Genomic DNA, 26,189 nt, shown 5'->3' with positions numbered 1-26,189 from the left:
AATTATAAAATACAATACATATATTTAATATTGTACTTTTTAAATAGCTTCCCTTTTTTAGTTTAAGATAAGTCTGCATATTAGGTCACATGCTTCCCTTGGGAGCTGGTCAATAGATAACACCTAATAAAGTATCTCAGCTGCAGGAATACATAACAACACGTGTACTTTTACCTGAGAGCTTTTTTTCCGCATGCAGGTGCACGTCTAAAACGTTTTTTATTGGTCAGGGTTCAAAAAGGTAAGACCCTGCAGCCTCCTCCCTCTCCACACTGAAATTTGACACCAGTGACATCACAGGGTGGGTTTGGCTTCTCCCGGCAGTCCCTGAACTCCCACTCAGTGTGTGAACAAGCTCTGCCTCAGAAGGAGCTCTCCCCCCAGCCACACTGCTCTATAGCCACAGCTGGAAACATACTGCTGGGGAGCCAAAATATCCTTCCTCTGGTTTAATGAAACGCTGTGAATGGAATAACTGAGCACGAACTGGAGACTACTTTCGCTCGCACACTTTTTTACAAGACGTCGTCAGGGATAATCTTTCTTGGATACCACTGGAGTTTCTTTTCTAGGATTTGGATACTCTTTCTCTCTTTCTCTGGAATAAGGAATACAACGACTTATCTATAAGTGGACCTAATTGAGATGCATTGGTAAGTGTGAATTATGTACCATATAGTTGTTGTTACCTGTCACTGAAGAAAACACAAGTTATTACTTCTTAAAAACACAAGGCACAGGTGCATTTTGAAACTGGTGTGAGTTTCTTAGTCCCTGCACTTTATTTGTCTATCCCTGTTCCTGTTTGTGTACCTCTGAATCTTGGGATATAGCTTTTACAAGATTCCTCTTATACTAAAAGTAACAAAATAAGATGATGTGATACACTTCAATGGTCAGGTATTTTCTTACGATTCTTTTGTCCCTTTTTCTTTTGTCCTTGCTCACTCTTGCTTGTTAAGCCAAAACAATAGTTTAACCTCGTCTTGGCTTAGCTCTATTGGCTGGCTCTCTGGCAAATTGCCCTGTCTGGTGCGAGCCCTCCCCTACGTATTCAGAGGACTTTGAATAGAAGGGCCATAGAATGTCCCCTAGCTACCGCTGCTAAGGTGAGGCGCCCTGCCGTTCGACTGCATTAGGCCTGCACCGAGGCCAAACAACCTGTTTTTCCAGTTGTCTTTATCTCCCTGGGTAAAGGGTAAAGTTTCCGAGACAAGAATTCCAGTGAGAAGGAGACACTGAAACACTTTGAAATCCAAGATAATTGCAGAGTAGTCACAAATGATGATCTTTCATCAAAGTTTAACCTGTGTCTTAAAGTGTGATTTAAATGTTTAAAGTGTGTTCCTTTCACTGTGATTATCAGCTTGTTGGAATATATTTAACTTAGAAACTTTTTTTTTTGTAACAAAGAATGTAGTAAATGATCCCCTTGGTTGTAACATGTTCAATATAAAACCCTTTTATGCTTTTATGAGAACGTTTGGACTCAGTTCATCTCGTTCTTGGTCACAATAAATGTGGCAGTTCTTGCACAATAAGCAAGTTGCTCAATACAAGGAGCCTGATGTCAGTAGGAAAATATCCTTTTTGCAACTTGGTCTTTTCCATCATAGCTGTCTCAAGCTTTCAAAGAACATAGTGTGGACAGCAAGTCAGTCTCCTTTAGTTTGGCCTATGAAATGGCAAGATTGTCTCTCAGGTCTGCCTAACTGCAAAGGGCTTAGTTGTGCTAGAGCCTAGCTAGCATTTTAAATGAATGTATTGTTTATGTTTTACCTTTTTTAGGTAATGATTCAGCACGGCAACCCAGGGTCCACAACACACTGCTGTTAGTCCACTCTTGGGGTAGTAACTGAGAGTTGATTAAACAATAACCTTGAGGCAAAACTTAAGCTGGACACTTTGTTAAAATGTCTGTTCAGCTGCTCAGTAGCATAAACAAACAAGACAAAAAACTGTCATCCATTGTTGTTTGTTCAAACAAAGCCAAACCCTATCCACACCGGTCGACCTGCAGGTCGTCCTCCTTCACCTCCACCAGGGAGGCCGCTGACCCTTCATTCCACGACTTTGCTGGAGTCACTGTGTCACCAGTAATGTTCTAGAGAAACATTAAGTGACCTCAGGAAATAACTAAGCAATTTGTCTACCAATGTTCCTTATTAAGTTCCCTAACCAAACACAAAAGTATCCTTCACTTGAATGACTACCTCGTCTGAAGTCTTTCCTCTTAAATAAATTACTCTGTGTGCAACAGTCAATTATTCAATTTCTCTCCCTATCGGATTCCTCAAAAGTAATTATGGGCAGAGCATATGGATTTTTCCATAGAACTTGATTTCTCATCGTCGTTGAATTGGGTGATGTGTAATGGCCTGTTAACGCATGATGGATCTGCTTAATCACTGTAGTCCCAGTCGGGACATGAAAGAGGTTGCTTACAATCACAGATCAATGGCTGTGAAGGCGAATGTGTCAGTGGAGCCAGACATTTGTATATGACAGAAATGGACAGCTTGTGTTTGGTTCTAAAAGTTCTAAGCTTTGATGCAGTACCTGAAGTATAGACATATTTATTATTAGGCCGCAGACCTTAACATGCCAGCAGAGTCTCATTTGTTTCTGTCTGAAGAATGTTTGTCCATTGGTGACAAGGTTGTGAGTAGTTGTTTAATGATGACAAGGCTTAATTGTCAATCCTCTGTTCTGTACTAAATAACACGTCCATGCTGGAGGGGTGAGTGTGGCTGATATGTCCTCCGTAATGTGCAATGTCAATCAAAGGCCATCGTCTGTGAGATGTGTTAGCTGTGCTGATAGTCACTGTTTTGTCTCCGTTGTTTCACTTCTTTCTTGCAGTCAATCGCTCATTCATTGTGACAGGTGCTGAGGAGAAGGTTCAGAAAGAAGGGCTTCTTTGCCACTAAATTCAGCAGTGTTTTGACAAGAACGTTGTTCCTCTGTTGCCCCAAGCAGACAATTTGTTTGATTGAACTAAGGTTGTCTATGTTTGACACACATCTACACAGGCTTGCTAAACACACGTTAAGGTTTTGTGATCTTATCCAAATAAACAGGTTTATTTTTAGAGAAGGTGATGTTATTTTTGTTGCCAATTAGTATTGAATAAAAAATGTTTTGTCAGTGCATCTGTGGCACTGTGCTCATTAGTGTCTTTCCCTTACCCCCTGTCCTTGTCTGTGCTATTTTAAAATGATATATTCTAGTGTGCATTCAAATGTCTCTTTACATGTAATGCCCAGTTATAGCAAGCCACCTCAGGTAATTTTCTGCTAATAGCCTTGCCCCTTTAATTTAAACCTCAGCTCTATGCAATACAGCCATGAGTTTCTCAATGGGAACACAAATCCACTTTCTCAGAGAGGACATTTCCCATCTAGCACAAAACTCATTTCAATTCCACATCATCCCATTACGCCTCCACAATCACATTGATTGAAATATTCTCCATTTTCCAGGGCAGCTGCAGTTTCTGTACTCTGTTTGTATGACATTGTCAAAGCTTGTGTTTTTTATATGTGAAATGTACAATGAGGCATGTTGGAGACATACAGTGGTCATGGTACATAGAATAACATACATCTTCCATGCATTACATCTATTCCTCAAGAATAGGAACATACTATGAATCATGCTTGTTGCTCTGTTGCATTATACATTGTTTTTTTATAGCATTGCATTACTGCATGATTCGCTGCAAATGTCTTATAGCTTTTTCTCCAGAAACCAGGCCACATGTGTTGCTACTGGACAGCCATTAAAAGGGAATTAGAAGTCACACCTTGACCTAGCTTCTGTGTATGAGTGGATAACTGATGCTAAACTGCAGTAAAACAAATACAATGGAATGAAGGTTTGATTTATTCGGTGCTTGGATCGGGGAGTAAAGTCATGTGGCTGATTTATCCCTCTGCCTCCACCTCCGCCCTTGTTTGTTCAGCCTCCCAATTTCTACTAATGCCTGGCTTAGACTCGGCTTTCTACTTGATTACTTTCTAAGACCTCCTGTCACTTCCTCCCAAGTTTTGACTTCTTGTTCAACAGTCCACTGCCTGTGATCTAAGTAACAATGGCTCCTTACTACAAATAAAATATCACATAATGGAATAATAAGTCTTGGATACCCACACACAGATTTGGACATACTCCTACTGTTAGCATCTGAGAGTATGGCATGTCTGTTGCATGTTTTACAGTGGGATGTACTCAGCATCATTTTGGCTTTTGTTCATCTTGGGGTTCACCCTCAAACACAGGCCGTGACTCCTCTTCCTGCAGAACTCTGAGGTCCCTGGCTTGTTTTGCGGAGATGGATGGAGATTCATTTCGTTTCATTATAAAGCCTGACTTATTTATAGCCTGCCTGTGCAGCGCAGCGCCTGTTGGCCCACTGTGGCCCTGTAAGGATGCTGGGGGCTGAGGCGTTGATGAAACATTCCTGTGTCCGGGGGGTATTCTCTGTGGAGAGCAGTGCTTGTTTAAGGGAGGGCAGCGAGGTGACAATGCAAGAACCATGGGCAAATCCACTGAAATCTAATTCCACAAGCCCTGCCTAGCTACAGAATTCCTGTTTAAAAGCGTTCACCAATCACAAGTCTTGCACTGTGTGGGTGTTGGGCTATGTAACGATACCATGTAGTCTAACAACTCTATAATGTGGTCTGGTCCCGTGAAAGTAGTTACCACAACAAAATGGAAGAGGGAACGTTTCAGCTCCCCTGAAAAACACTTTCATATCTGACTTATGTACACTTTGGAGTTTGGAGTTCCACAGCACCAATCCCAAACCTTTATCTGGAGCTCCCCTTCAGCCTCGGAGATTACCGCTTCACACCCCTGGAGCAGGGATGCTGTCTGCCTGGTAATTTGATGGCTAATCCCCTGCCTCTTCCCTACAAATCTCTTCCCTGATAAAGGGGTTGCTTCTACATTAGTAAACATGGCAGACTTGACTGCCTAGGCTGACAAGAGAACTGGTTGAGAAAAAGGGAAGTAGAAGGACAACCAGTTCCTTCTTTATAGTTGGTAGAAAAGCCCCTTTTGCATCTCATGATTGGAAACTCAAGATTAATAGTTAAATCATGCAAATGCCTGTAAGCTTCATGGAAAGGCGATGTACTATTATGTACAAGGTAAATAATGCATAGTATGTGTTTGTACATGTTGAGCAATGCATGCAAAAGAAAAGCCCTTGGTAAAGAAGATTGTAATGGTGAGATGTGAATGTATTGCATTATACATAGAGTTGCCATATAGCCAATTGTTAATGCCTATGCATTACCTTTTTGACCCGAATATGTTATCCTTAATGATCACTGCAATACTGCGGCGACTAGATGGCTCACTTAAAAGAAATTCACTTCCTCAGATCTTTCTTCACAGGCTGACACTGGACCCACTTCGTGACCAAGTGCTGCTAGATCACAGACTGTAATCCTCACAAGACTTGTATTGGGGTGTGTTAGCCCATGCCCCCTGCATGATTTCTCTTACCTTGAGGTTTGTGCACCTCCTGTGATTGTGCATCAACAAAGCCTGGGAATCTAAACTGACGCCTCGAGCACAAACATGCTCCACAAAGATTAACAGGGCCTGGCAAGATAGCTTTTAACCAGGATTTAACCAGTCTATGGAATGACTTCATCTTGATGACTGCAACATTGGCTGTGATGGCTTTTCATTTGCTGACCTGACAGAGGCACTTTAGGTGTCAGGGCGGATCAGGTGGGGTGAGTGACGGGTCCTGTCCTCGCTTGTCTTTCTCCAATGTGTAACGCCTGGTGTTCACTTTAATCGTTGTCAGAGAGTGGGATGAAATGTCAGGGACAATTTCGTTATATTTCAGCAGGCCAGTAAAACAACACAACTATTCAACTGGACTGCAGTGAGGCCTCCAAGTTCTGCGTGTTTGTGCTTTTTATGAAACTTTCTAATCATGCAAGCAGTACACTTTACCAACACAGCTTTGAACAACACAGTTTGTATTATGTACTCATAGCACTAGCTGTGCTGTTATCTAGGGCTCTTAATTCCGTCTCTACATCTGATTGTTATTCCCGGAGTGACCTGATTTTTAAGTTTTACTGATTTTTCTATAAATGGTACCAGTTAATTCTCTGAAGATAGCATCTCTGGCATCTCCACTTATAATTTATGCTCTTCTTTCATAGAACACTTGATCTAAATAGCTTGATTGGATATATTCATACTCTTGGGTCGATTTTTTGTGTAGTGGATTTAACCGAACAATTTGATTTGTCAATAAAATCCTGTGTCTCATTGTCAGCTTAGAATTTCTCTAACTGGATGTCTCTGAGAGGAATGTCTATCTGTGTGTGCACTGTGTGTTGTCTGTGTATGTCTTGTTAGCCAAGCTGCAGAACAGAGACTCAACACTGGTGGTAATTGATAGTCTGGAGGCTGTCTCAGCTGCAGGTAAATCCTATCTGCAGCTGTACTGTGAGGAAAGGGGTGGGGAAGGGGAAGAGTATAAATAAGTTCTCCAAGGATTTAGGATTTCAGAATAACTAAAGGGGATGTAGGAGGGGAAAGAGGACAAGATAGCATAGCTAAATGACAGGGTGGTAGTTGGAGAAATGTTTAATATGTCAGAGGTTCCTCCTCTCATACATTTGAAATGTCTTCAAGATGGTACAGGCTGCATTTTATTCGTGCTTACCTCACGTCATCTTTGCTCAGTATCCATTGCTTGCCTAGTACATAAGGCTAAGTGCAGAGGCTTGAGCATGGCTTCTGCCTCTTTTAAAATGTTTCCATCACATTGAAAGAGAGAAATCCAGCCCTATGCTTTTCCCAGGGAGACGCACTGTGAGAAAGCAAGAGAGAGCAAAAAGGAGAAGAGCACAGAGAGATTGGTCCCAGTGAGAGATTCATAGGTAGTAATGAGGGCGTTGGTGGAGTGCAAGTTGTCGTGTTGTGGCTCCGGCCTGTCAGTATAATGGACCTTGCTAGTCAGCTGGCAATCGATTGTACGGCTCACAACCTCGTCTGCCTGCTGTTCTTCACTCTTCCTGTCTGTCAACCTGACACACAGAGATGGAGGACGAAGCAGAATCCTCTCCCAGGTGACAGATACAGTGTCTCGATACTTTCTCATTACCTGAAAGGTGGCATGAGGTGAGGTGTGAAAGAGGGCAGGTCTGACTCATCACTTCTGACCAATGTAACTTCCGGCCAATATAGCTTAAGGTTGCATTAGAAAACTTTTCCCAACCGACTAATCCAAATGGTAATGCTGGCGGAACACAACCGGATTGCTTTCCATTTTTTCTTATATCCTACTCGTAACAACAATTGAATACAATTGTTAAGATAAAGATTGTCATCAACATTATTAGAATGATCCAATTACATAATCTGGAGACTTGAAAATAATGTGTTTTTTTCTTACTAGTCTAAAACAATGAAGAATACAACTTTAAACTGCGTGTGTCCACACCCCAAATATCTGAAATGTAGTGGTGATACATAACATGACATATCACACATTTAAGAAGCTGGAAAAATAAGGTATGGCACATGTTCTTCAATATTTACTATAATGATAGACATTGATCATCAAAGTTATTGTTATTGCTTAAAAAAAGATCCGCCTTAATTGAATAAAGCAAATGTGTTCAACGTCTGCTTAATAAATAACGTACAACTATAAACTAATAATCAAATGTATTCTCAATTGATTTGCCAGCAACATAATGAAATATGTTGGGCCATTTGTTACCAATAGAGTATTGTTGCTCTGCTCATCATTTAGGACAAACTCTTGGATTAGATAGTAAGTCTAGACAGTAAGAACAGACATGTCAGGTTTGTTGTTAGTTTAGAAGCTGCATCTTTTTAGGTAATTGCTCTAAAGCGCACACATAGTTTTTAAGAGAGCTGTACTTGTTTCATGAAGATGGTCTAAGCTGAGAATCCCTGCTTCTCTTGCCCTTTATCGACTTGTCCCTGCATATTCCACAGTCATCTCTTTCCCATTTTAAATCCCCAGGCCTCCTGAGAGCAATGGGGATATATGGTTCCATCTGTTCCAACAGACTGGCTAGTGGCTCAGACAGAGAGAAAGAGACAGAGAAGGAGACATGGCCAGGGAGCTAGAGAGAGAGAGGAGGAAACAGGGAAGGAGAGAAACACAGACTGACAGAAAGACAGAATGGCTTATTAGAATCTGCCTCTTTTCACTAGTTGGACAGTGGCTGAGAGGATAGCCGTCCTGAATAAAAGGCAGGAAAGAAGTTGGATTAGGATTTAGGGATACTCTTTTTCTCCCCAAGGCGACTAACCCATGTTACATCTGTCTTAGCTGTTTCTGGGAGACCAGGAGTCTTGGGTTTCCTTTGTGTAACACATAGGTGTTTTGTTTTAAGACTGATCTTAGAACAGCATATGTTATGTGCCTTTGTAGATTCCTTCAAACACATGTCTCACCTTCTTTCTATAAAGGACCTTAAGCTTTGCCCTTAACACTATCAGGTCCAATGTTTCTGTTTCCCACCACACAACCCTGGTTGTATAGGAAGTGCTTCTCCCAAGTTAGTCTAACCCTTCCCAGTGTCAACACTGGGTTTGTTCCTCTGCACTTTGGACCACGGAGGGTTTTTTCTTTGTGTATTCGACATGCTCTGTTGTGGGCAGGAATAATAAAACCATTGTGTCAATATACTGTACAGTTTCATCTGCACGTACCAGCTCCGACTGAAGCAAAGTGAATGGAGGCAACACTCTGTTGAATAATTATTTTTGCTGAGACAACAGTTCATCAGAATGACATTTGCATACGGTAGATAAGGATGTGCTCTCATGCGTGCAGTTGGACAAGCGTAGACCATCAGCACAGTACCAATGAGCTAGTAAGTGACCAGTTCAGTGAGTAATATATGCTTAGAAGTCTACCTAATCCTTCCAATTGAAATTGTCCTAGTATTTGTCTTAATCACTATAAAACAAAATATGTATGTACAACGTCAGCACTATGGATACACTTTTGTATAAAAATAACTATTTGTGAATTAAAAAACAAGACCAATCATGATATTTGTGTTGGATCAGACTCATAATAGAATATCCTGAACATTCCTAGAAGCAGTTCTGCTCATTGAGTTGCATCATTTTCTCTAATTACCAGACGGATCAAATTGATGGAAAGGGTATAACAAGTTCTCGGCCAGTCTCACAGTATGCATGCCCAAACTTAGTACAAAGTATGTGGCGAACAATTACCAGAGTTGCTGCTCTGTGTGAGCACTGGGGCCACAGCTTGGTTCTCATGTATGCCTCTGTAGGGTCCCTGTTGACCAAAGAGCTTCACTCCCAGCCCGTTACAGTCACTAATCTGGCCTGACACCAAGCTGATTTACAATACCCCCTACCCTAAGCACTGGCTCACTAGAGGTAATTGATTTAGAACAGTGTAGAGACACCTGCTGAATAGCATGAAGCCCTCAAAAGCCCCATCTGCCCTTATAACAAAGTTCAGCCAGATGTCCTGACCTCAGTGCCACCTGTATAAAATAAAAACATTTAATCCCAAGTGTTTTCGCTGTTGAAAAATAGTAGAAGCCTTGCTTACACAGTGTTTGAGTTAGCATTGGAAATCCTCCTTAGTTCTACCATAGTCTAAAATGTTTAACTTTTCTAATATTTCCTCTCTTCGCGGTCGCTAAAGATCCAGACATATGCGTGGATCAGGGTTAGCTTAAACGACTGCCTCCTTTAGCCCATCTATTGATCCAATGAGCTCTGTATTTGCCAGACTTTATGCTCACATGCCTTCACTCTGTTTGTCTTTTACTGGCGGAGACAAGGCTTTCTGCCCAGGGGGTGGTGGGGGTGGGGAAGTTGAAGTCTTGGTGTTAGGAGGGGGTGGGGGTGGGGGGCGTCCATGCCTTCTGTGCTGCCTGCCTAGTCATTTTATGGCACCATCTGTCCACAGGCAAACCGTCAAGTGGTGACGTGTTTCACATCTCTCTTGCTTGACAGTGTGAGTTTTCCTTTGATATATATGCACATCTGCTGTTGAGAAAGCGTCCCAGTTTATTTTATTAATTTAATGTTTGGCCATAGCTGAGCATCATTCTTAATTATGCAGTAAATCATTTGTGGAATTCTCTAAATTGTAAACAACTACAGACGTTAAAACTTGTCTTCAGTCTTTGAACTAGTGCAAGGATATTGGCTGCATTCCATTTTTAGAGACTCAGAATTTAATACAAAGCATTATTATTGTATTATTCTCCATAATTGTTCTATTGATGCCCGACCTTGGAGGTTCTCCTAAATAATAACAATAACAACATATTTTATTTATTTACCTTTTTCAAAATAACGATTCGTCATAATAAACAGAGATAAGAACCAAAGAGAAAACAATAGAGGGAAAAGTCAAAAAAGCAATATCAATTATTCTAATAAAAAATGTCAAAAGATTAAAGGGGTTAAAATGAATAAACAATACAAGTTTGTCTTACAGTGCTTTGGAGATAATTCATGTTTCAAGAAATGAAATTTCCGATTACTTCATGAATAGACCATTTTAACTGGTTAGTCTTCTGTAAAGAAGGCTCCTAAAGTTGGTGCTGCTTCACACAAAGCTGTTTCACACACTCCATTGTTCCAGATATGCACAGCGTTGCTTTTATTTGATGAATGTCTGATTTATATTGAGCCTGTTGTTTGATTTATTGCTGACCCCGTTGCCCGGCACTTTGTAGTGCACGCCATTTTCTCCTTGCTCTGCAGCACGACAATGCCAATAATCACTCTCTAATAAATTCAAATGGAAGTGGCACTCTGGTATGTCTCTCCTACTCCGTGAAATACATATCAGTGTAATACACATCACCTCTCATTTCAAGATTGATTCGCAGCTGAAAGGATTGGTAGCCCCCCAGAGGTGATTGTAAATCCCACTTCAGCTGCAATTTATGGGGGTGCTTGAGTTTTGTTAAATGTTCACTCAACCAGACTAAATGCCAATCGACATTGTATCATATGGGTAAAGCCAATGTGAGATAGTCTTCCTGTTGAGGAGCAAGTTAGGAGCTCAGGACATTTTTAGCAACATTAAGTTGCATTAAGTCCTAACCCTTGTGCGTCACCGATTACATTGCAATGCGTCATCGGACCTCGGTGTCACATGCTGTAAATGTCTGCGTATATTTCACATTTATATAGTATTATTATGCGTAATTACTTAAATTAACAACATGATGGATTTATTTGAGTCATCCACACTGACACTTTACTCATGTGGTTTATCACATATTATAGGTCAACAGAATCAGGCCCTCTTACTTTCTATTGCTCAACTTCAGGAAGTGCTTTTATATGTTAAAGGTGCCTCTCAGTCTCTCGATTCGGCAGTAAAACGTTAACAATTAACTCTGTGGAATCTGCTTGTAAACAAAAGTGGTGTAAAACTCGATAGGTCACAGGACATTAGGCTTTGTTGGGTGGATTTTTGATGCAGGACTCTAACAAAGACACACACCGTCATGTCTGTGTGGACAGAAAGGCGCTTCGGGTTGCAGTAATTCTCCTGGGCTCTTGCGGTGTGTTTTTATCATGGAAGTAAAAAAGGACCACAGCCTTGTGAGGGTTGGCCTTGGAGGGCATGGCAAACTAATCAGCAGCCAAAACACTGCTGTCGAAATTCAGCTTGTAACAGTGTTTATGGAGCCGTTGCAGCTTGCGCCAACACAAACCTCTCTGGTCTGGGTTTATCACCTCCAGGGACGGCCATGATTAGCTCCCCACACAGCTAGCCATATATCTTAGCTGCCCCCCCCCCCCCCCCCCCACACACACTCAGGATGACCCATTAAACAGAGACAGAGAAAAAGAGAGAACATGAGTAGGAGGGATGGAAACGATGGAGAGCAGAGATGCTACCTGTAGTTAGTGTAATAGTAGTGTTTACTCAGCCTCTGCGCTCTCTCTGCACAGCTGTGCCTTGTTTCATCTGGTCATTGTCAGTTTGTAGAACACCAATTCTGTATGGGTGGCCACTCCCTTGCCACACACACTGGGGGTAACGACTTGACTGACAGGCACCTGATGTGCGTGGCAAACAAGCAAACAGGATAGGTGTGTGTTTTTTGTGATATTCCCCTCCCCTCTGAACTCACTCAAAGGCGCTTTTGTCCTCCACAGTTTACCGTTCAGTATTTTCCAACCCATTGTTCCTTTGTTAATTACTTCACTAAACCTCTTAGCCGTCTGCCTATAGCGTACATACAGTATACGTCACGCACTGCACTACTGAGAAATCCCCAGACACCCAAGACTCTCCTTGGTTGGGGTCATTTTCAATATAATGACCTTCTGTTATCTTTATCTGTTTCTGTGTGTTGAAATTGCTATGACACCATAGTGTGTTATGTATATATATAGGATTGACAAATTAGACATAAGACCCAATGCTGCACACCATAAATTGTGTTTAGCATGTATCCCCATACAAAACCCTATATTTTGTTGATATTAGCATTAGCTAACCTGCCTAGGAAGCTTAAAGCTTAGTTGTGTTATACAAGGCATTTCCTTTGCCTATTCTACAGGTTATTAGTGTAAATGAAGTCAAGGGAACTAACCATTATTTGACTTTGTCTTGAGAATAATTTTCCTATATCCAGACAGCGTGTTCTGTTCCCAATGAACTAGCTTAATTGAGCCTACATGGTGGCTGGGGCAAAATCAAATACCTGAAAATGGCTGAAAGAAGGAAATAGAAGTACTTATTTTCACTACAAATGTTGCTGAGGCTTTGACCTCGTCACATTATGTCCCTTCTCCATGTACCTTGAAAGTAGGTGGTATTGTGCCAGGAATCTCTACTCGGCTTCTACAAGTAAATGCCAGACATAATTGTGTCTAAATTTAGTTCGCTAGAATAACATCATTTTAACATTAGTCGTTTAAAAAAATATGTGGACGTTTTGCAAAACTGGTTTATGAAACATTAGTTTAGCCTGTGCAATTCTGTTTTAATCGGTATAACATTTTACAAAGCTTTAAAATAATAACATTTTGTGATTATTAATAAGGATCTCCATTTCTGGTTGAATTAATCTAGATGATAATTTGAGTCACAATGATGCAGTGCTAACTCTCTCATACACACGTGCCTCTCTTACTCTCACACCAACCAGGCTTCAGAATGAAAGCATTGAAGGTAGGGTAGGTAAGAATGGAGAAACCAGCTCGAGTGCGCTAGAATTTGAAAGTACGCAGCCGAAAAAAATCTGCCTCTTCCTTCAGACTTCCTCACAGACCCCCTCCTCCAACACACACGAACGCACACATGACCAATGAGAGCACGAGATAAGTTTGTGCCCCGATGGAAGGCTGACAGGCAGGTAGGCCATCCAGTTACTTTAGCCGGGCCGGCTCAGATGATTGGTCGTGCTTTTGACAGCGCTACGGCTTCCACAGATGAATGTTATGTATTCATTGTCAAAGCATTTAACGTATTCATTGCTATCGGGATGTTAAGAGCATTCCATGGACGATAACAAAAAGTGTTTCTGAAGTGAATTACCTACCCCACCTTTAATGAGACCGAAGGACTCACATCCAATCAAGGGCAGACATCCTCCAACACACACGAACGCATGTTCTTGTTCTTTTTCTCTCACTCTCCCACATACTTGCAAACAATATCTTCCTGTGTGCTGAGCCACTTGCTCAGATTTTGGATCACACTGAATCGTATCCACGTTGGTGCCCTGTCCTTCCCTCAGTAGCACTACCGCCACAGCACTAATACACACAGTGGCAAATGTTGTCCCATAGTATTTGTGTGCAGCTGGGGGGCACCAGCCTGCACTGGGATAAATAAGCAGCTATATAAATAAAGAATAAACCTCACTCTAGGAATTTGTCTCATTGAAGATGAAAAGCATCTGCCTCTCTCTGGCATCTGCTGTAAAAGATATCCTTCCACAGCCAAGGGTTTGGAGCACGACGAGTAGCCAACTCTATCAGCCTCACTCACTCTCTACCCACCGACATGAACCAACGCAACGCTGCCGTACATAAAAATGAGTGTCAAAACAAATGTGTCAGCCAACAAACTTGTACGAGTTACACTCATTTTGCAAAACTAACTTAGGATATTAAGTGAAATGAAAATAGGGCCTTAATGTCTTTAAATTAGGGTGGCAAAGTGGGGGCGTGCCCACTTTTATTTGGCACCCTAAGCTGTGTGTTTGTGTATCTTTTTCATCAGCAGACGATAAACACCCCAACAATGAGCTTCTTTCTAATTAGCAGTGAAAGTGAATTAAAAAGGGGGATCTGTTTTTCCAGAGGTTGAAAATGACTTCATCTGCACTTGTTGGTATTTCTCAATAATGTCCATGCAGGGAGTAGTATACTACTTGTTTTGGAAATTCCTTAGATGCAAGGTGTGTTGCATCGGGATATTAGTTTAGGAGGCACGAAAGCCAAAGGCACATTCCTGTAAGACACAGTGATGCCGGGCGCCGTTCAAAATGGCAGCACACTGCTCCTAACACTAGGATGGGTCAAATGCAGAGACATTTTTTTCCCACGGGGATTATAAAGTATATCAAAATCAAAAAGAAAAAGAAAATGAAGACCTAGCTGTCGAGGATACCTGTCTGTATGTCTGTGTCCAGGTGAGGCAGCGGCACCATCACTCACGAGCATACCTGCCCCTCATTATTCTCAGCCATGCTGTTTTTTTCCCTTTGCTGAGTGACTTGTCGAAAGAGGTTAAAGCAGAGCTCAGATTAATAAAAGGAAACCTTGCTTTCCTAAAATCTCTGTCATGCAGAGAGTTTCCCTTGGTCCTGCTTCACAAAGGGAATGGTCAAAAGGTGCCCGGTGTGTGCATTTTTCCACTTCTTCCACACTCATTGAAATAGCCCCATGAGTAATGAGCTGTTCAACACCTTCACAGGCTTAAGATTAAGAATGGAACAGGTTTGTTATCCACAAGATACTGGAGGCATTGTGTTCCTGACACTCAAACTTATTTAGCTGAGCTGAATGGACTGAAGCTGACCGGCCACCCAGCTAGCCTCAAGATATTCTGCATTTTGGACGCCTCTCTTTCTCCTCTCACAAATATCAGCAATCACCATTGTTCGGTTGCCACTATAAACTCGGCCGTGAGACGGAACAGATGAGCTGAGAAAGATTTCAATTCAATTCCAATAGGCCTCTTATAAAAGCTTTATTCTGAATAATTGTCAGGGAGCCGTTGAAGACAAAAGAAGGCTTAGTTTAAAACTTTAAAAACTTTTCTCATTTTGGTTCATTTTTCTGAAGTCCTCTGGAGATACTGCTTTAATGCCATCAAAAGAGAGATATCTATCCTTACCATATTGTGGTCTGCTCTACAGCGTTATGATTACTCATCACAGATGGCCATGGGCAAGAGTGTAGGGATAAGAAATGTAGTTAGCTCAATTCATGGGGATACACAGTTACTTTGTCTATAATAGCATTAGACGTCAAAACTGCAGGCTATAACAAACTTAGGGTCATATACCCAAATCTAATCAGCTGGCTTAGTCATTTCCTACGCCAAATCTAATTCCTAAAAAAGACAAAGAACCATGCTTGTGCGGTTTAATTTGAGGGACAGCCTTTGTTTTGTGTCTCCACCCACTACTTAAGAAGATGGGCCAATGCTTTCTGTTTTATTGCTCGGTTAATTACGGTTAATTTGTGGTACACCTGCCGCCGCTTTGTTGACCAACTGTGTCCCCCTTGGGGTGTGTTGTAAGTTAAATGTGTATGTATGAATACATGTTGTCATGTTATGAGATCATGGCAGCACTTTGTGTGATTTGAGCCCATCTGGAAGACACGGTTTCAATTTCTTAATGGGGAACATTAAGTGGGCGGGGGTCCTCAGGGAGTTCTGTTTAGGAGCTCCTCTGGGTTTTTAACTGATCCCCTTTGTGGGAGCATCGCTGAGGATGTTAATCCTGCGTCCTGACCTCCCCTTTGTTCTTTCTATTTCTTCTTCCATCATTTCTCTCTGCTACATTGTACTGCATTTGTTTCCTAACTCTTCCGCTGATGTAGTTAGCGTGTTACATTCGCTCGGCTTGTATTGCCCCCAAGCAGTATTTTGTTGTGGGTATAGGGTGCCTTGTTCATCGCAGATCTCAAGTGTTGTGTGCTGTTGTTTTCTTACAAGTGTAAAGTAAGGGTTTTTATATACAACATTTCCCGTCTCCTTTGGTTCTGCGCTGCGACTTGCTTTTGATATTTCTGCGTTACTGTGTTATTATGCTCATTCAAATCTATGCAAATGCATTGTGGGTTTGAATACTAATGTTTACCTTCTCCTGTTGTGCATGTGTTTGCTCTCGCAGGTGTTAGTCTTTGATCCTGTCAGAGTGGGACGTGTCTAGCAGGCGACTGAGGAGGGAGCAGTGCCAACTTGGAACATGGTGCCTAATATTCACCTGGCAGCGCCCCTCGTGCCCAGAGGGGCGTTGCTATTCCTGCTTCTACTCACCTGCTTGGTGTTCTCCTCTCATGCAGACAGTAAGTAACCTCCTGCCTGGTGTTTCTGTGTTGACAGTAAGAGCGTTATGCCCCTCATTGTATCCTCAACCAATTGTATCCGGTTTAAAAGCAAATTATTTTCAGAATAATTTCCGGTACATGTTCTAACCATGTCAAGCAAATGCAACCCCTTTGTAGACATTCTCCTCATATAAAATAATTTAGCCCACTACATTGTTGCACATGAATTAACTGTAGGAATATTCATGGGAACAAGCTTTCCTGCTGTGCAGCATAGAGTTTCATTTAAAATAGAATATGAATTTAATTAACATTTGGTTTCTTTGGTGGATTCCAACACACAGAAAGAGCAGCTTGTATAACGCATGTCCCAAAGTATAGAGCTTTAGCATTTGCACACAAAAAAAGAAGCTTACAGTGCACGTCGTGATGCCCCATCGGCCTCTGAGCCCGGCTGTCAATCTGAATGACGGTTTCGGCGGCACGAAGCCGCTCAGAAAGATGTGTCACCATCGCTGCGCCTTTGGGTCTCGAGGGCAGCCAAGAACTGGAAACTGGGGTCAGGGACAGAATTAATTCAGCAGATGACCTCACCTATAGTGCTGTCATGGGGTCACTGTAATTCAATTATACCCCAACCCCTCCCGTTACCAACAACTGCCCTGTGCTTTCATACATGGATCCGGGAGGATTTGTTTTCCTGTATCCTTTGTCTTGTCTCACTCAGCGCTGAGTTATCATCTTTGTCCCAAGCGGGTTGTCTAGAGATTTGAACAATATCAGTGTGATGTTGACCTTGCAGAAAAGTTTTACAGATTTGTTCTTGTGGTCTGGCAAGATTGCTTGTTCTGACTTCATAGTGATAGAACTAAAGTGGAAATATTCCAGGACTTTTGAAAGGGGGAAACTTCACATAGTAATTAATGGGAATACATTGGAAATAAGAGGAATACAGTCGAAAAAAAGGGGTTCATTGATTTGGCTATATTAGCATGTCATTTGAAGACTGAAACAAGCCCTGTACCATATTATAAGCAGAAGTGAATCCTTTGTTTTGTCAGATAATTCCATTCATCTCTGAGACACATACAGTGTGAAATGACCCATTTGGTGAATTACCTAAAGTTTGGTTTACATTGAACAACTCATTCAAAAAATAAATGTTTTACAATAAGGAATGAATGGAAATGAATTAAGCAAAAGTAAAACAATTGGATAATTGATCAAGCTACACTCTAGAAACAGTGAACTAACAAGACCTAGCGGAAGCTGCTTAAAAAAGTATACTTTGTTTAAATCAGCAATCCACACGGTAACTGAGATATCGTTGAAATGTATAAAACCTGTTCACTCCAGTAATATAATCCAAACTGACATTTGTTAGTTTGTTTTTTGGCTGAGACAGAGCAGTAGTGTTGGCAGTGGTGTGGGCGCCACATGTGATCGGAGAATGCACTGTGCAGGCAGAGGGTCGGGGTTTTACTGAGTTCCTATTGAATGGGATGCAGCCAAACTATCTGTACATGCCATGAAAGGGTGCGCATCTGAAGGCAGTGCATAGTTACAATTACATGTTTGGGGTTACTTACTACTGTAGATACTATAGGACCAAACCAAACCTTAACTGGAGCATATTCTTTTAAGAGATGATGAAGAAAAAAGTAATTTTAGGGGCAATGAAAGTGGCACGATTTTATTTAGATGTGCTGAGTCTGTCATATGCCCAGTGCAGAGTGTGGATGGTGCTCTTATTATTCCGCTGGCTGCTATTGTATATTAAGAAAATGTGCAGGATGGCTTAAGCAGTTAAACTTATTGTAGAACATATTTTGTCTTGGTGGTCTCATTCTATCCGATCACACATAGCTAGACAGAGCAAGCTAACATGTATTTTACTGTGAACTACAGTAGGGGTTCATTTGAACATTGGTCTACGGTGTTCTTACTTTTATACATCGAGTCTTTTTGTGATCTGCCTCTTCGTCTCCATGAGAGCAAGATTGCTCCAGTCTCTCATTTCAGTAATCATATCATTCACGGATACAAACCCAGAGCCGAGCATTTTAATTAACACACAAAGATACTCTTCTGTGACAAGCTGGCACAGGCAGTATGATTGAAGATGCATTCAAACACTGATACATGAATGAGGGACTCGATAAAAGATAGAATTGAAGTTTAAAGAACAAACATATAAAGACTTATAGAAAAGCCTGGCTGTGGTCCATTACATTACATTACATTACATTGCATTGCATTGCATTACATTGCATTGCATTACATTGCATTGCATTACATCACATTACATTACATTGCATTACATTACATTACATTACATTACATTACATTACATTGCATTACATTTCATTACATCGCATTGCATTACATTACATTGCATTGCATTACATTACATTGCATTGCATTACATTACATTTAGCTGACGCTTTTATCCAAAGCGACTTACAATAAGTGCATTCGACCAGGAAGACACAACCTTGAAGAAAACAGAATCAGAAAGTACATCAGGTTTCATAGAGCCAAGCATTTCAAGTGCTACTCAACTGGCTATGGTCCGAGGTGAATCTATGGTTGTAGTATAATGTAAGCACACATGGGAAAATGCGTAGACCTGCTATTACCCAGACTGTAAAGCAAACAGACATAGAATTAAAATAAGACAGTTGGGGGGCAAAAATAACACCTCCCACTAATAGCAGGGTTGGCTGCATTTGATGCCTGTAATTTGTATGCAACTTAGTTATGTGAACTTGATAGTTCTGGTTTGGATTTCCTGTATTACAGGGCAGACACCAGACAGATATCATGGGTGTGGTGCCTGGCAAGTTTCTGATTACATGGTCTGGTGTCCTTGTATCCCTCTTGAAAACAGGGAAAAGCAACCACAGGTAGCAAACGTGTGATCAGTGTAAGACCTTATCCTCACACACAATCTATAGGTTATTCAATTTACATTGTCTGCTACTTTATTACGGCTACATTTCAAAGGTTGTTGTCAAACTGATTGTTAGTTTGTTATAGTTAAGATGGTACAGTTTGTCACGATTTGGAAATAAGTACACGATATCCTCCACGAGCACTTTCAATGTGATAGCCCTGTGCATCATCACATTATGTTGTCATGTCATTGAGTGGGCACACAATACAGTGTGATTACTGGGAGTGCTGGGCACAGACACCCCATCGATCCCCCAGGAGCTCTGCTAATCAACCAGCTCCCTATACAGCCCCCTGTACACAATAGGCCAGTGGCCCACAAGGTCAGCCTCAAAGTCATACATATCCAGCACTTAAACGTAATGGTTATCTTTTTGTAGTGCTGTCATTGTGAGTTATTTCCCTGCCTTTAATAAGCTTTTGATGTATGTGTCTCTTCGGGAGCCTCTCATGTTATAATCTTGGGTGGCTTTTCGTGTGAGGTGCGGCAAAACCACCAAGTCCTGTTCTTTCCCTTCCGAGTGGCAAGAGGATTACAATGTGACCATAATGAACTTAATACGTTTATGTGAGTTTTAAACCACTGTGTCATGCCACTTCCTTTTATTGTCCTAATGTTGTGTCCTCCCACCACTAACAGTGTGCGTGCTCTGTAGTGTATTTTATTGTCCAATGACTATACCACTAAGAGGTTTCCCATTGGGCCACTATGACAAATATACAAGTATTCTGGTTTTGGCAAACTTGACTAAAAATGTTAGATATGTATACAAAAATAGCCAATTACATGGCATATCTTCAAAATGTATATTTATGAGACAAGCCCTTTATATGGATTTGGCAAATGCTAGAGCTTTTACAATGACTGATGTGATTGAAGTGCCAAAGTGGTTTTGAGAGGGGTGCCCAGACGGGGGGGCTGGGGTGCTAGAAATTGGATTGTATTTTTTAGTGTCCATATGGTCACCCAGTTCAAAAACTGACAGGGGTAGACATTGATTCTTTTTTAATTAAAAGTAACCATATCCACCTTGGAGAGCCACTTGGAGACTAATGCAGTTAGCACACAGCTGTGGTCCACACACTCATCACACAGACAGGCACACAGAGAGAGAAAAGGAGGCTGCGGTGGGTGGGGGGGGGGGACTAAACAACAGGAAATGCACTCTGAGAAACCACAATATCGATGAGAAAAACATCTGCAAGATAAAGTGTTGGAGGAACACAATTTAGAGGTTGGTTAGATTTGATGGGAAATTGTTTTCATTGTCGGCAATGTCAGAATGGAGGGAGGAAAGGGTCATCGGATGTTAATGATGTGAGATTAATAGTTTAATTAGGAAGCTCAATAGCAGGGCCAGAGGCGGTCACCCCTCTGCTGCATCCCGGATTCGGCAATGCCACAGGACGACAATAACCGCCAGTGTCCTTGAGTTTGAATTGTTCAATTGTGTTTTCATAACGATGGCTTTATTGACAAAAGACATTTCAATTCCTCTGTGACTTATTAGTTTGTTTTGTATTTCATTTTTGGCGACACAGCATTTAATAGGACTAAATCAAGGCTTATAAGACACTTGTCATAGATGTTAAATTATAAGAGAAGCAACAAAGAGCCTGTTGGCCTAAAGCCAGAGGTTTCTTTATTGTTCCATGTCCCTACAGTAACATAATTAAATTTTCTCTCAATTTTGGCTAGTGGAGAGTGGAATTACTTAAGACCTCCAGGCCATGTGGGTGAGAGAATGAGAACAATGGTAGGGGCTCTTTGTGGTCTCCCAGGGAGGGCTAATCTAGGGGAGGCAAATTAATGAGGTTAGTGGGGTCGCAAGGGGGTGCGTGGTGATGGATGACGAGCTAACCCCAAAACGAGATCTCTGTAGAAGCGGAGAGGCGTCTCAGCGACAGGAACCCCCCCCCAGCCCACCACCTTTGGGATCACTTAACACACTTAATATTTTCCCTATACTGGTCTATTAATGTCAGGGCCTGTGCCAAGGTGACCATTGGACTTTACCCGTCAACATTAACGAAGTCCCCGGTCATTTAGCCAAGAATCTCCATTCGTATTCCCGCGGCAACTTTACTGAGTAGTTTGAATTCCCATTACAAAGCTGTCACGCCACGTTCTTACATATTCAAGCTGCATTCAAAATGTGCTTTTCCTTCTTTGTATTTTGTTTTGCATGCGAGTGTCCCCAGGTTGGCGCTCTGCTACTGCTACCCCCCACACATGCCTCCAAATGCAGAAGTCAGTCGTCCTTCACAGTTTAAGAATGGAAAAGCACTTATTTTCACGACAGGGCAAATGAGAACATTTCATCAAGCGAACTTAATGAACATCGGAGGTGATGTAGCCCCAGGGTTATGCAGATGAGCTATGCAGTTCCGTCGACACATTAGCTTATCTTGTAGGTTGGCGCCACATACTTCATAAAGAGACGGGTTTTTTGAGACAGCGAACAATTTTTGCATTTGCATTGTCCACATTGTGTGGGCGTGTCCAACGGCAAGAAAAGGAAAAATAACTATTAAATATATAGGCAAGGCAAGGCAAGTTTATTTATATAGCACCTTTCAACACAAGGCAATTCAAAGTGCTTTACAAAAAACGAAAGACATTAAGAAAATGGCATTTAAAATCAGTCATTAAAAAGAAAAGCTAATAAAATAAACATAAAAAGAAAAAAATACATGGATAAAAGTTACAGTGCAGTCTAAGATATGAATAGTTCAATTAAAAGCAGCGACAAAAAGAAAAGTCTTCAGCCTGGATTTAAAAGTAGTCAGAGTTGCAGCGGACCTGCAGGTTTCTGGGAGTTTGTTCCAGATATTTGGAGCATAATAACTGAACGCTGCTTCTCCATGTTTAGTTCTGACTCTGGGGACAGAAAGCTGACCAGTCCCTGAAGACCTGAGAGATCTGGATGGTTCATCATTTAGCAGGAGGTCAGAAATGTATTTTGGGCATAAAACATTCAGTGCTTTATAAACCAGCAGCAGTATTTTGAAATCTATTCTTTGACACAACTATAGTATAGTTCCGTCATTATATAACAGTCATTTACATTTCAACAGTATATTTCTCACTATGCGATAGTACAACAAAATAACAAAGACATGACGTATATGTCTCGATCTAATGTCTGTTAAAACATTCCCTTGTGGTGGGTTGAAAAAAGCCACAGGTAGTGAATCATCTTTGGATAGAGTTACGTTGGGCGCCACTTAAAATACCACAGGTAACATAACACCTCACATTTCCCCGCATGCGAGAGCAGAAACACCTACATACCACCTTCAACAATTACACAGTGAAGCATTTACCCGTGCATGTTTTTGAAACAGCTGTTTTTAGATGCCCACTCCTGGCATCGGTCACCAAAGCACATTGTGGTTTCTGTGTTTCTCAAATGTCATATAATGACTGACAGACTAGAAGGGAGCCAGAGCAGAGTTGTGATATACCCCCCTCGTTCATAATCGGCTTGAGAAGATGAAAGCCATTACGTTAATGTTGCTCACACTGAGAAGAGGGGAGTGAAGGGTAATTGCACTTAGAGTTCTTGTTCTTCTCTGCTGTCTTGAATAATTCACTGAAGGTTGGAAGGCCTGATAGAAAGCCGTCTTCATGGTCCACTGGGGTATTGAAACGTTCATGGTTTCTTTCTTTCCTTTTCTATAGGTTTAGAAAATGTTATTGCAAGTACAATATCTCACAGATGATGTATGACATTGTTCTTTCAATTCCACTAAAGTTTTTGATAAAGCTTTTAAAGCTCAATCAATATGTTTCCACGACACTATCATTCTTTGAAAGGAAAAGAACAAAATATGATTTGGCTTCTGTGTTTCATTGCAGTGTGAACTAACTGTCAGTGAGAGGGAGTGGAAGGTCCCACCGAGCCTGACCAGGCAGCCATTACCGTGCATCGCATAGCTTTCTCTTTATATGGTGGTTAGATCATACGAACAGATCGTGTTGATGTGAAATACATGGATTAAAAGGAGGGAAACCCTGCTTTATATCATAGCATGTTAAAAGCCCTGTAACATACGGTAGGTTTGGTCATTTGAGGGGAACACGGTGCCCTTTGTTGTTAATCTGTGAAACAGAAGTGCAGAACTTGCTGTTGTTTTAAACAAACAGCCTGACGTACAGTTGACTTTATCAGGGTAAATAACTTGCAGGAGAGGCAGCTTTTATATGGAATTAATTGCAAACAAGTTGCCTGCTAATGGCCCGAAAAGGCCCGAATGCAAGTGTTCCATTAAAACAACCAGTGCTGATGCCATCAGACAAATGTCCACTAAGTGTTGCCTCATGGAAATGATAACTTGCTAATCCATTATTAATAAGAATGAATGGTTTTCTCTCTGCCTCGTGTGTATCGATTCCTGATACTCTACACCACGGAGTAGCTCTCAATGGGCACTCTGGCAGACTTGGGAATACGCTAATTGTTAGCCACACAAGTACCATTTACACGACTCTCCCTGCTGTCTCTGCAGTTAGTACAAGCCTCGGAGGCCCCAGACAAGGATAAAAGAGAACACTATAAAGCTGCTCAGGAAACATACCATACAATAACGCTGCTTTGAGTGATCCTAATAACAGGAATAAGACTACACATATATGAAGTCATAGTAAAGTAAACCCCTTTCAAATGTGTCCAGCCTCTTAAATGTCACCTCTGTTCTGTCTTAAGTTGTAAACGGTTTGCTTTACATTTATACATTTTCATGATTACTTGTCCCAACATTTTCAGATCTATCTAGAGAAGAATTAAACACCTGTGGAAATACTGGAGTACGGAAACCCCCATACCCGTTTATCCCCCCCACACACAGAGCTATCAGCAGCCGCTCCTCAGTGCCATCTAAACGTAGCACATGCTATGCACATGCTATGCACATGCTATGCACATTTGTCCATAGCCTGCTCTGAAATGTAAAATATGCAGTCAATATGGCACACATATACATGGATGTGATACTTTTTTTAATACAAATGACTCACTATTAACAAGTACTGCTTAATTAGGCTAGCACTTTGTATGACATTTTTGAAAATGTCGCGTTAAAAGGGTTGAAGTAATTTCCCTAATAACCCAATGATTTGTTTGATAATCAGGCGAATGTCTGTCGGGGTGTGAGGATGTTTTGTAGCACACAGGAAACACCTTATTAGTCTCACAAGAGAAAAACAAGACATAGGGTTTTAACTGGTTTTGTCTTGATGAACTTATTCCGTTCATTAGTCGTAACATGAAAGCCTTTTTCTCTACTAACAACAAATCTGTTTTCCTCACCAACAACAGTGTTTGGTGGACAGCAACACTGCTTTGCATGTGGATCACTTTTTGATCTTTCTGATGCAGTAATTGGGTGATTATTCCAAATGTTTAAAGGATCGACTTGTATCACAAATATGTTTATCTGCTTTAATGTTCACATCACAGTGTTCACGTGATTGTGTCAACAATTAGAGAACGCCTTAATCTTGGTAGGGCCAGTAAACTACATTTGGTAAATATGAAGTATTCATGAAGCGTCGATGAAAAATTCTGCCATCTTGCAGCCAACGCTGGGCCTGACATTTGTGGCAGCACTTCCTACACATTGAGAAGAGAGCATGAGGTAAAGTCTTGAGTGCCAAGATAGGAGTTTTGAATGTGATATATCAAAGCTTAGGAAACGTGCGGCTCAGAACTCGCAGCCACCGACTGAGAGAAGGATTTGCATACGTAGGCTTATGTGTTTCCCACCTCATCCCTGCCTTTGTTTTCATGAGACAACTGACAGCTCGGAAAATGGGACACAGGCAGAGAGAAAAAAGGGTCAAATCTGGATTTTGTCTTTCTAAGAAAAGAAATGACACACCCAACAGTTTGATATCCTCACCCTCCAGCGGTGGCTCAATGATGGAGGAACTCTGCAGAGTCTTAGTCCAAAAATAAAAGTCTCTGCACTTCTGCTGGAGTGCAGTAGGAACATTATTAAACCCGTTTGTAAGTCAGGGGTTTGGGGTCATCACGGACCTTTTTGAGATGTTATGATTGAATGCTTGGTGAGATCTGGATTAACGATATAGAAAGCTCCGAAGGCCATAGTTTCGCCTTTGAGTCAAAGGTTAACTATCGAAATTCAGGGGAAGCTTTTTTTAAGAGGATTAAGACGGGAAAAGCTCTGCAAGGGCCAGTTTACCCTTTTCTTCCACTTATCCGAAAACATTCTTGTGTTTTTTTAAGATTCAGCAGTTCCTAACTTAAACGTTAATGCTTGAGCTTAAATCCTTTCATTTGAGACATGTCCAAAGAACTGTTTAATGCTGCCTGATCCTCCATCCTAGCAAAAACGTGGAAAGCCCTTACATTAACTAAGGGAACTGCTTTGGGCAGATGTTAGCCGGAGCTCTTGGAAGTCAGAACGGCGATAATCAGGTCTTGAGCATTCCAACTCACCAGCGAAGCACGCACAGATGCATGCTCAGGCATACACTCTCAGCGGCTTATCAGGGTTGAATCATTAGCACGACGCTGCTGCTGCTGCTGCTGCTGCTGCTGCTGCTGCTGCTGCTGCTGCTGCTGCTGCTGCTGCTGCTGCTGCTGCTGCTGCTGCTGCTGCTGCTGCTGCTGCTGCTGCGTGTGCCACAGCCACATTCTGACGCTATAGAAAAC

The 26,189-nt window shown here is 41.5% G+C and overlaps 1 protein-coding gene across 22 annotated transcripts in view; it reads left to right on the top strand.

Moving 5' to 3' along the window:
* Positions 1–26,189, top strand: part of LOC117461791 (receptor-type tyrosine-protein phosphatase F) — a 173,257-nt gene that overhangs the window by 50,596 nt on the left and 96,472 nt on the right. For 21 of the 22 annotated variants that reach the window (XM_034103746.1, XM_034103741.1, XM_034103749.1 and 18 more), the window contains exons 1-2: positions 358–653; positions 16,398–16,572. In XM_034103746.1, the coding sequence (XP_033959637.1) occupies positions 16,473–16,572 (100 nt within the window). In that variant the 5' untranslated portion in view covers positions 358–653; positions 16,398–16,472. Of the gene's footprint in view, positions 1–357; positions 654–16,397; positions 16,573–26,189 lie in introns of those variants that run through there. The other variant, XM_034103725.1, reaches the window with a different exon arrangement.

This window comes from Pseudochaenichthys georgianus, chromosome 17, assembly GCF_902827115.2.
Source record: "Pseudochaenichthys georgianus chromosome 17, fPseGeo1.2, whole genome shotgun sequence".
Classification (NCBI taxonomy): Eukaryota; Metazoa; Chordata; class Actinopteri; order Perciformes; family Channichthyidae; genus Pseudochaenichthys; species Pseudochaenichthys georgianus.
Note: the sequence above shows the minus strand (reverse complement) of the source record. Positions and strands in the feature narration are given on the sequence as shown.